The sequence below is a fragment of the Vanessa cardui genome, chromosome 19 (genome assembly GCF_905220365.1).
Source record: "Vanessa cardui chromosome 19, ilVanCard2.1, whole genome shotgun sequence".
Classification (NCBI taxonomy): Eukaryota; Metazoa; Arthropoda; class Insecta; order Lepidoptera; family Nymphalidae; genus Vanessa; species Vanessa cardui.
Window position 1 is genome coordinate 8007548 of NC_061141.1, and position 12600 is coordinate 8020147.

A 12600-nucleotide genomic window follows, 5' to 3' on the forward strand; every position below is an offset into this window, starting at 1 on the left:
ACTTCACTTAATTAAAGATTTTAATATATCCAGAAAATCCTTGACCCACACGTAAACATCCCCCGATGGGAGCCATCAAGTACAATTCTTATTTCATTCACGTCGTGATCATATTTTATACGTAGTAATAATATTTTCCCGTGTGATCACGCTCTAAGACGTCGTTTGATCGCGAAATGAGATTCAGTTATGGCCTGTTCATTTCTATATTATGATCCCACCCCGTTAGGGAGCAGCGACACGTATTCGCACTCGCTTTAGCGCACGCAAATAATCGTACTTACGCATTTAGACGTGTTATTGGAAATATGAATACGTTTCTTTTTGTTGTACTTACATGATTTTAACTGATATTTTGGCAAGTATTGATCGAAATGGTATCTACGTACGGTAATAGTCTTAATGATTATATCGTTGGATAATTCATGTTTTAATTGTTAATGCGATAGAAAATAAATAAATGTGAATTATTATGAGTAAAAGTGGTTTATGAATAATAATTAAATAGGCGTAAATACTTTATGTACATTATTGAAAAGAAGTTTTATGTTCATTAATTTACGATATATTATTATTTCTCAAATAATTTTCCAATGAAATTAAATAAAGTACAAACATACAATAAAAATATAACAAAATACATTTCTTTTTTTTTAAAGAAAAGAATGCATTAAACTTTATTTTATTTCAATTAAAATGAAATTCAATGAACTTTGTTTTGTAGATGTTACGTATAAGTGTGAAATGTGTACGCAGCGAATAAGTGTGCTTTCTCCCTCAGGATACATTAGTGGCGAGTAAGTAGCCAGTAATAGAAAACGGCAAATTGACCAATCAGATGCGTGGTACATGAGTAATTGAACGGATACTGCAATTCTCCGTCACGTTTTTATTATCAGATAAAGATCTTGCAATATGTTGTGAAATTTATCGATGCTGTGTACGGACGATATTGCATAGGAAATATGACATGGAATAAACTTATTAAGAAACCATTGTGTCTCAATCTTTATGTGCCACTGTTGGGCAAAACTTTTACGTCACTTAGTGGTAGGTCTTTGTGCAAGCCCAACTAGGAGGGTACCACTCACTCATCAGTTATTCTACCATCAAATACCAGTACTTAGTGTTGTTGTGTTCCGGTTACACTGGCACACTCACCCTTGAAGAGTGAGTGAGCATCGCATTGTAAAGAATGATTAATATTTCTAACAGCGCCAATGAATATGGGCGGTGGTGACTACTTAACATCAAGTGGCCCATATGATCGTTCGCTAACCGATAGCATTAAAAAAAAAGTTAATGAGAAGGTATTCACTTCACTTCACTGTTTCACTGAGGCTCGATATATTTAAAGCTATAAATCTTGTAATGTCGTTTCGATGTAATAAACTTATATTAAAATTCGAAACATATACAATAAACTAAATAGTTATACAACAGTCATATTCGCCAGTAATTCAATACGATGGTGTTTATGTTCGCGTTCAGATAAACAGCGTGTCTGTGTTAAACCTCAGATGCGTGCAATTGCTGCTAAATTACTCGGACGATCCCTCCGAGCATTCGGTTGCGTAGATTATAAATGAATACTAATATAATCCGACTGTAACATATCGTCTTCATATTGTATAACTTAATTATGAAATATTAACCAGAATCACTTTCAGAGGCACTGGTCTCTGAGATTCCAAATTCAAAGGTTTAGTTGCTCTAGAAGAAATGTCATATCTCTATTAGATATGTTTGACTACTCGGAAGTTATGTTACGTATTGTGTTTGAAATAAATATGTTGGCGTTTGTTAAATTATAGTTGGCAGTGATTAATTTGTTAGTTGTTTTTTGTTGTAGATATTATTTGTAAATTAGTCCTTTATTTGTACAATAACTATAATCTTCGAGAATATATGTAGTCTATACATTAATTTTAAAGCAGCAGTTGATACAATATAACAAGAACGATTTAAAAAATGTTGTGGTAGCTTGGCCAGCTATTGAGAAAGGTTAAAGATGATATAACATGGCTTTAAGACCCTCATAAGCGACATAATTAACTAACTACTAACCGTAAATGTCAACCTCTCCGGTAAAGTGTAGGAGACTATTAATAAATTTTATGAAACAAGCGTAATCAAATCTTAAGTCTAATGAAACCGCGCACCACTTCTCGTAATTAATATAAACTCCGAAACCGACAATCAGCTATCGAATCAAAGGTGGGTTAAGTATTATAGCGAGTAATGTATAAAGTCTGTGCCCATACTTCGAGCTCCTTTGTCCTGTTAGCAATCTCCATAAACCAGCTAGACACCTAGCCGAGATTCCCCTCAGACGGGAGGCCCGCCCCTCCGGGAGCTGAGCAGTATTCACAAGATTTAAAGTGTTTTATGTGTTCAAGTAAATATAAACATTTGTAAATTATAACTTTTACGACAGTATTCAGAATTTGCTATTCACATATTGAAATTATACGGATGTTGGGCGTTTTATTATGTTATACGTTTAAAATAGACTCTTCGAAAACCTGCAGACTAATTGAGCTGGATGAAAAACATACATATTTTTAAAATATCACTGAACGGGAAATACTTTCAATTTAGGAATCACGTCAAAATAGTTTGACAACCAATGAAATGATTTATCTGACGTTTGATGTTGGTATTTTATTTTTTTTTGTTTTGTCACCAGGCAAGGAATTTAAGGGTAGATATGAAAATATAAAACATTTTTTGCGGATGTGGTTTTCTATCCGTCTATGCACGCATTATGCAGTAATTCCCAAGCGGTGGTAAATTGAGATTTAAATGTAATTCTTTGAAATGGCGATTCAAATGTGCTAGTAGCATGAATAAAATATCAATTTTGATAAATTCTGACAAAAAAGAACCATTATTTTTTTAATGTAATGATTGATAATAATTATTAGTTTATACGAACTAAACTATTTTGATATTTCTTTGCAAGAGCAGTAGAGCTAAAAGAACACTAAGTAAGTTTCCTCCACTTTTTCTTTCAGCAACAAAAATTCGATTGTAGTGTGAAGGCTTCTTGTATTGATAATTCTATATACTTAAATAAATAATATACAGTTTACGACTTGTACTACATCATATACATATCTGTATTAATCCTTACTCCTATTTATGTATTCATAAGTTTTAAAATGAATTCTTTAACTATTGAGCCGAGATGGCCTAGCACTTAGGACCAACCGAAGATGTGGTTCCAAACATGCTAAAGTTATGTGAATATTCCATCTTGTGCTCGGTGTTGAAGGGAAATAAGATGAAGAAATCTTTGTCCCGGATGAAAAATCTGTCAAAGTTTATAAAACCAACTCATATTGGAGCTGCGTGTTGGAATAAGACCCAAACTCTATTCGTTAAAAGATGAGGTTTTAGTTCATCTCTAGAATGTTTGTACGCATATTTACTTACCTTTAACAATAGTATATTTATAGTATTTTTTTTTTGTCGCAGGTCACCCGTCTCGACGCGAGAATGAATTTAAAAAGCCCGCCAACGCACTTCAAAACGGTCGAGTACACCATCGTCCCTATGTTTATAATAAGGTAAGGCGTTTCAGATTAAAGTTTTTATTTCAATTTGTATTTAAATATAATCGTTTTTCATAGAATAAACGATATATACATATAGTAGGTATATTTTACCGCAATTATTTTTAGATGTAAATGTTAAAAATACACTGACTTTAACAATGAAATATTACGAAAAATAAATATAATAACTTATATTTATTTCTGAGTAAGATTTAAAAATAGATTATACACTTGGAAGTTGTGTTTCACAAGTTTCTCGAGAATTTTGTTTAATCTTCATCGTCATAATAATGTGACGTAGATACATACTCGCATTATTTAATATTTATTCGAAAATAGTAATTTAAATTTAGTATTATTTGTATGTCAGTGGCGTAAATATCGAAGGGCTAGGTGGTGCTGTGCACTAGGGCCGCGGAGTTCAGGGGGCCCTCTAAACTAAACCTTAAGCTTCTGAAGCTATATAAGTCACGACTCTGTGCACGAGATTTCTTATTTGATATTGAGGTTTATTAGTTAAAGAGGAATGGGATGAGGGCCCGATTCTCTACCGGGGCCCTTTCTCACTTAGCTACGCCACTGTTGTATGTTGCTTATTATATGTTAAATTTATATTACAAGGTAAAATATACATAGGCTAATTGCATTTCAATTGATATGATGTCTGCGTTAACTTGTGTTAGTAAGATGCACATACAATTATCCGCCGAGTGTATTTGTTGGTATAAATCCGTCCCCTCTCCGTCCACAGCCTACGTTTCTATTGCGATACAACCTCCCCCATCACGGGCACTCGACAATCTCGATTGCCGAGATAAAAGTACCAAATTACATCCCTGAAAATGTTCATTGTTATATCATATAATTGTTATATTTTCAGCTTAAATATTACTTACTAAAGTTTATATTTCTGTTGAAAGTTAATTCTGTAAATTTTCTACTGCCCTCCTAATGCCTCTTGCGCTTCTGAGGGTTCGAAAGGAAGGTTTGTTTTAATAAGACAAAATCTTTGCGATGTTTTTTGTCACCGCCGATCGGGTCAATATAATAGACAGAAATTAAACAAATAAAAATTTAGCGGTGCTTGGCTATGAACCTGCAATCATTGGTTAAAATACGTATGCTATAACCACTGAGTCACATTGGTTGCATATTAACGTAATTTTTGTGAAATGTCTTGTTAAAAAGCATTTGAATAAATTAAATGAAATCCGAACGATTCCGAAAGTAGCTATTGTTATGCAAAGCTTCGATTTGATCTGCTACTCTGATAAAATTATTCTCAGCTATTATAAAGATTTATTCGCTTCCATTATAAAAGAAATCTCTTCTAAATTGACTCTGCACATAACATTTTTATGATAACACTAGCTTTACTTCACGGTTCCACTCGCGTTACATTTAAATTATAAATGAAGCTAGACAACCTATAATTTTCAACCTTTCTTAGTAAATGGACTATCTACAACAAACAACAACAGCCTGTAAATTTCCCACTGCTGGGCTAAGGCCTCCTCTCCCTTTGAGGAGAAGGTTTGGAACATATTCCACCACGCTGTTCGAATGGGGGTTGGTGAAATGCGCGTGTGGCAGAATTTCTATGTAATTAGATGACATGCACGTTTCCTCAGAATATTTTTCTTCATCGCTGAGCACGTGATAAATTATAAACATAAATTAAGCACATGAATATTCAGTGGTGCTTTACTGGGTTTGAACCCGCAATCATCGGTTAAGATGCATGCGTTCTAACCACTGGGCCTTAACTTGGACTTGGACTATCTAATACTAAAATAATTATTCACAATGAAAGTCACTCACATCTACTGTCATGGGAAATGGGAAAATGATTGAACACCAACCAATGGCCAGCACAGAACACACATAATATACGCTAAACAAACAGAACCCAAGACAATACTAAACCTATTCGGGTTTGCATATAGCCATAAGTGGTCAAGTAATCAATAATTATTCGTTCGCAAATTTTTAAATACATTTTCAAAGTAATTTTTTAAAATCTCCACAGAATCTTTAAGCATATTTCATAAAATCGTAGCAGCGGTTAAGTTATGCTCAACTGAGCCACTGGCTCGGGAGTTTCGTAAGTTTCAGTTGGAAGTTTCTAAAGCTCGTGCCTCGGGCCGTCGTTCCGATACTTTGTTCTACTGTAAACACGTGCTTCAGATTTAACGCTCCCCGATACCACTTTGACGTTTTAATTAAATCATTAAACATTGATGAACGGTTTTTTTTTTTTGTTATATTGTTTCAAGTTCTTCAAAGAAATAATTTAGGTTAGTACTAATATTTATACACTTCCTTAATCAAGGTTTGGAACTATTTAAGCAAAGTTACAATGATGTGGATTTGAGGATACGCACGTGATATAATTTTACAAGACACAGTCGGGTTTTCTCAAGACGTTCTGAATTATCTTAAAATCTCAGTATTGCTTATTCAAAACCGAACTGGTCAAGTAGATGTGCATTATAGCATAATTTTATATTTTATCAATAACAATTTATTAAGTATTATGTACACGCATTGAAAACAAATTTCCCAATTCATACACTCATTCATGTTATAATTATTTTATTTGATAAATACTTGTTATAGTAATTATCCATATACTAGGAGCAGATAAAACAAATGATGCCAAAATGATGCTGTCTACAATTTGACTAACAGTTTTTATTTTTTTTAATACAGACCGAGGGGCTTAATTCCACGGGTGCGTCTGCACATCGACCGCCTCCCTTACGAATACCCAACGGCATTCAATCTCAAGTGAGTATAACGTTGACATATTCTCGATCACTGTTTCTCTCTGTATCGCGATATAAAATATCTATTTAAGTGTACAGATTGCACGTGTAATATATCTCTATTTTAAGACAATTGGTTGAAGCGTTGAGGCGTGAAAGCGAAATGAAAAGACTCACTTTCGTACTGTAGCTACTGTTGAATGCAAAAGTTAGAACTAGGCCTATTTTACAAGAGAACATAAAACTGATTGATCCTTTCATTAATTGTAGGTTCCAACCTCTTCTGCTTCTGTGACAAAGAATAATGTGTGTCTATATATCATACGATTTAAAAAGATTTACAGAAACAAAATACGCTAATAAGTCAGTTTTATGATTGAACTTACTTTCTACATACGACCTTTTTTCATTGAAAGTGATATGATTAAAATGTTTTCAAGAAATGTCGCTGTATAGATTTCACTAGTTCGCGAGATGACAAGTTTATAGTAACAGGTTTATATACTTTTGTAATTGCTAAGCGTAATGACCCGATCACGTGATCGATCCTCGCTCGAGGAATTTGTGCGGACCGGCTCGTGTGAATGTATTTTTACATTCAGCGTAGCATAGCATTTCTCTTCTAAATTTGATGAAGTTACTAGAAAAATTTAAAATGCGAAACAATTACCTACATTTTTTATTCATTAGTTAATGAGGTCGATCACACAAATGACTATGACGCTCTGTACGTCTTCCTATACCAGAATACTGAGCTTAAGGCATGATCTCTGGATCATATTACCCCGTCTTACAAAACTTTATATAATTTGTAAACTAATATATTTATGCTAATGCGTGTTTATAGTAAAACAATTTTCTTTAAAATAATTATAACGCACAAAGCACGGCGTCTACGTGCCGATTAAGCTTAAAACTAATATTGTTTATAAAACACCGTACAATCGCGGCGAGTTTACTTTCTAGGTCGCAGCGGGTTACAATGCCTCGAAAAGTAATTCTAGGTACTAGACTAAGTTAGGAAGTTTCCGTCGAACGGGTGTGTTTCGACTCAAAACGTCATTAGCGACTTATGAGCGATAATATAGCTGTTTAGGTAACTGTGACAATGATGTAACACTTCTCATTTTAAGAAGACATAATTAACTACTCTCCTTTGTCATTTGTTATCTGTCTCGCTCACATGAGCAACAATATGCGCTGTTCAGCCAATGAGAAACGTTTGATCAATTTCACTTTTCACTCTACGTGTTTAAATTCACATCCAAAATATCGACAAATATGTACATATATGTTTTACTTTATCTATTTATAGCCAGTTCACGAGATTCATATTTGATTGAACTTCATAATTATTAGTGTGATGTCACTCGGTGTTTTATTAAGCTTATTCGAACACGGTTATATTTGCGTGGTAATTAATTAGTTGTATGTATAATTATCTGAGATTAGTCTGTGTTCGATGAACTTAACACGCGCGTAATTTAGCGGATTCCAGCCGTGAATTTATTCGATACTAGTCGCTGCCTGCGACTATCATGGTATGGACATGTAATGCGGAGGAATGAGGAACATATTGTGAAGAAGGCCTTGAGCATGGATGTGGATGGATATAGAGGTAGAGGACGACCAAGAAAACGATGGATGGATTGTGTGACGATATGGTTAGAAAGAATGTTACTCGTGAGATGACGTCTGACAGAGAAGTATGGAAGGAGAAGACATGCTGCGCCGACCCCAAATAAAATTGGGGAAAGGGCAGAAGGATGATGAGTCGCTGCCTGCGCTTTTGCTTGCGTTTTAGGTAGTTGTCATGTGTTAGCCAAAAAATAAATATCTCATGCCTCTCCTTCAAGTTCAAGTTAGCTTCAGAATAAATTTCACCAAATTCGGTTCATTGGTTTGGTTGTGAAAGAGCGACAGACATACAGAGTTACTTTCAAATTTATAATATTAGTATAGTATAGATTGACTCTCTTAACTTGTAATCGTCGTTCGTTTTCACTTTTCCGATCCATTTGGGCTTGGGGTTACAGTGGTAACTAATTCAAGAATAAACATTTGGCAAATTTCTGCCAGCCTACCTGTTTGACACTGACTTTCGTTGATTTGGTTCTCGCCGCCCTGCGAGGTGTGGAAACGTCAAGTTCTGATGGTATCTACGTACTGATCACGCAACAACAACAGCCTGTAAATTTCCCACTCTTGTGCTAAGGCCTCCTCTCCCTTTAAGGAGAAGGTTTGGAACAAATTCCATCACGGTCCAATGCGGGTTGGTGGAATGCACATGTGGCCGAATTTCTAAGAAATTAAACACATGCAGGTTTCCTCACGATGTTTTCACTGATCATGAGATATTAAGGGTAATTCCTTATATTTAAAACACGTGTTTTATATTATTTCTCCGCGTCCATCTAAACTGCGAAATACAATACCTTTTGTTCTCTGAATTATAAAATAAAAACACTGAAGTCGATGTCGTTCACAAAATATAATTTACAAAACTGTGTCAACAAGACTTTTAGTGCCGTAAAAATAAAGATTGATGAATACGATTTTGGACAGCAAAATACAACTCTTAATTTTATGACGTTAAAGTCGAAAATCCATTGAAATTTCCTAGTAAACGGGTCACTAACTTAATAGTTCGGCTTGCTAAGATGTAATCACGTGTTTCCATAAAAATGATTTTCATACCAGTGTTTTTGCGTAGTTATTTTTTTTTAAGTTACATGTATCATTACTTTTGAGTAAACAAATGCGATCGACATTTTTTTTTATTTCCAAATATCCGATTAAATAACGTTTGCGTTTGAATGGCAGAGATCGCTTGGTGCGGCTTACTACCTCAAAAGCTGTAATATAATTACAACTAGTTTTTGTCCGCGGCTTCGTTTACGTTTTAGGATGTTGGTTGTCATGCGTTAGACAAAAAAGTAGCGTATGTACTTCTTGGAGTTCAAATTTGCTTCATACCAAATTTGGTCGTGAAAGAACGACATGACATGAACAGACAGAGTTACTTTCAAGCTTACATACTATATTACAACAATATTAGTTTATATACATTCTTATAAAAAATGCATATGCAATGCATAAACGTTGATGAAGCTTAGCATGCAAGTTGTCAGGGTACAAAAGATAACACGCCTCCGTCACATCCGAAGAATTTCGAGTGAAAATTAGTATATAAAACTATGTATAGCAAGGTCTATATACATAAGTGCTTATATCTTTTTCTAAAGCTTACCCTGACCATTTATTTTTATTCTGTAGCAGATTGTAAAGCAGAAATTTCGAATAAAGATATATATCACTAGTTTCAAGTAGAGATAATCTTATCTTTAACGTGATAAGAAAAGTACATTGTTGTTATTATATATAAGGTACATAAAACATTGAATTGTTTATTAATGTAATATTTATTCAACAGAATAATGTCGACGGCAGCCAACCTCACATAGAAAGTATATTAAAGGTAAGGAAAGTAAATACAATAATTATTGTAAAAATAATGTAAATTATTACTACAATTAAATAAGACACTCGAAATAATAATGATATATTAATACCTATTAATACTATTATACATTACCTAAATTACTATTATAATAAAAATATTTGTTTGTTTATATGTAGGCTTATTATCCGGAAAACTTGATCCAATTCTCAACAAGTTGTCTCCGGTAGAAAGCTACATAATTCCTATTGTGCTATACGGTGTAAATTATATTTGTATTCAACTAGCTGTGCCCGCGACCTTGTACACATTTGAATTTAACAACAAAAAATATTATTGTAGGTTAAGGTACTTTTTATTATATCAGTTACCTGTCAAAATCGGTCCAGCCGTTCCAGAGATTAGCCGGAACAAACAGACAGACCGTATATATGTACCGTTTATACATACATACATATGCATTGAATAAAAAAAGAGTTATTTTAATATTACAAACATACAGAACAAAATATATATATAAGTAGATCAGATTCTTTATTAATAAAACCCCGTCCAAAGTCGAGCCCGATAAATGAATGTCTTAATTAAATTTAAATTAATTGATGAGATCATAATTACAAGTTGATAAAACCGATGATTTATATTGTAATCGTATAATGTATGTATGTTATAGATGCAGTTATGCATCGCGTTAGAATATATTCTAATTGAATATCGTTAAGTGACGATTTAAATGCGCTATCGAATCTACTCGTGTAATGTATCCATATACATTCGAGTTTCGATTACAATATAATTATCGTAGTACTGTTGTTGAAATTTAAATAGGCTGGGAAAGAGGCGGAGGATTCATTGTTAAACATTTGATTATTTATTTACAAACGAGTATTTATTCGATTTCTTGTAATATCTATAACAATGATCTGACTTTTTTGTAGTTTAATTAACAGAAAATCGAATATATTTAAAGCTATGATGAGATAATATTTTAGCTATGTATCCTAATTATGATATATAACAATAGTCATGTTTACAGTAGACGGGGTCAGATGTTATCAGTATATCACTGGCCTTATAGATTCATATAAGAAATTTAAATGAATGTGTTATGTGACAGGAAATGAAGTCGCTACCAACTCCCCTGTCAGTTATCGCGGCGACGCCGAGGAAGGAGCTGGAGAACAAGTTCATCTTCAACCCTTACACCAACAAGGTACCCACCACCTACCACCTACCACTTGATATCGTGGTCATTACATACCTACCCACACCGCATTAGGGAAATCTATGTATAGTATAAAAACGAAATACCACTCAATGATTAATCACGAAATCTTAGACTATAACACTTCAAACTTGAATTTAAGTAGGTTCCTTATAGGGTGTACGCATTTCAAGAAACTCTACCCCTCAAGGGGTAAAACGGAGTTTGAGAGTTTGTGTATAATTTTCGCGCGGGTGAAGCCGCATTTTTATCAAATAGCAGATATGTTTGTTCTGTGGTTTGTACGCTTTGGAGATGTATTAACGACATAAAAGAGTCGAATAGAGCCTCGCTCAACAACCCACCTGTTGAGCGCGGCTGTATCAGTCGTTAGAGCTGACTGGGGAAGCATTATGTGTTTTGGGAGTTTAGCTGTATTATTAGCTCTGTAGCACTTCTTGCTTAGCTTATATCGGCTAAGTAAGTCACTGTCATCCTAATACCTGTTGAATATTTTTGATGGCGATGTAAGCGATTTCACATGTCAAAATATATAAGTAATTTACTCGGTGGTACGACTTTGTGCAAAACCATCTAAGTAAGCAAATAATTGACCCATGATAACATGGAACGCTAAACAGAAATACTTAGTCTTGTTATGTTCCGGTTTGAAGGGTGAGTGGCCCAGTGTAACTACACATACAAAGGATATAACATCTCAGTTTCTAAGAGAGGTGGCAAATTGACGGAAAAGTATTGAAAAGATCCGTAAATTGGTGAAAAACCAATACACTAGCAATGTTTTCCCTAAATATGTTAGAACAAGATATACGGCTAGCCCTAAAAGTCTGCGGAATCCCGTTTCTTGCGTAAAATACACTGCGTCGATCCCAAATCAATGGGATAAGAGTAAGTGTGTGTTGTGTAATGATGACTTATTAGTAGGCTCGGATTTAGGGACGAGATAAGGGACTTCAGCCTCCGGGCAAGACAGGGGCTTTCACAACTTTTGTGTCTAAGTTTTGTATCGAATTTATAGACATAAAGTTGTAGCAACAGGGATTTTTTTAAATCAATCTCAATATATAATTAATTTTACTTATAAATTATTAAAAGAGAAATAAAAATGTTATGTATGAGAAAAAAGCACAGATTATTTCGTCATTATCACGTTAGATAGAGAAGTCAGAATAGAGATTGATTGGTACGGTCGATATATACCTATATATAGGTACTTATTATCAACGAATTTTAAAATAACAATATGTATGTATTTCTGTACACATTTTTAAAACTCCAGTCATTTACATAGTAATGATTGTTATGTAGTCGCTATAAATTTATATAAATAATATTCCCACAGGTGCAAGAAAATCCCCAGCTTACCAACAATGAGCATAAAACAACGCCTACAAAACCCGGTAAGTAATTTTTTTAATGTTTCCAACATGACTCCTGATCTTTGTTTCCAATCACTTATAAAACAATATTAGTACACTTTCACAAACTACAACACACATGTATAAAACATACATACATTCAAGTGTGAAATGTCGGATCTTTATAAGGTAAATTACAGCATAATCTTAGTAAATACGGTGTATGCGT

At 33.9% G+C, this 12600-nt stretch overlaps 1 protein-coding gene across 5 annotated transcripts in view; it reads left to right on the forward strand.

The window, feature by feature from the left end:
- The window catches only part of LOC124537774 (AF4/FMR2 family member 1), a 221339-nt gene that overhangs the window by 168967 nt on the left and 39772 nt on the right, over positions 1-12600 (forward strand). For all 5 annotated transcript variants that reach the window (XM_047114667.1, XM_047114666.1, XM_047114663.1 and 2 more), the window contains 5 exons: positions 3481-3572; positions 6273-6350; positions 9762-9806; positions 10906-11001; positions 12356-12413. In XM_047114667.1, the coding sequence (XP_046970623.1) occupies positions 3481-3572; positions 6273-6350; positions 9762-9806; positions 10906-11001; positions 12356-12413 (369 nt within the window). The remainder of the gene's footprint in view (positions 1-3480; positions 3573-6272; positions 6351-9761; positions 9807-10905; positions 11002-12355; positions 12414-12600) is intronic.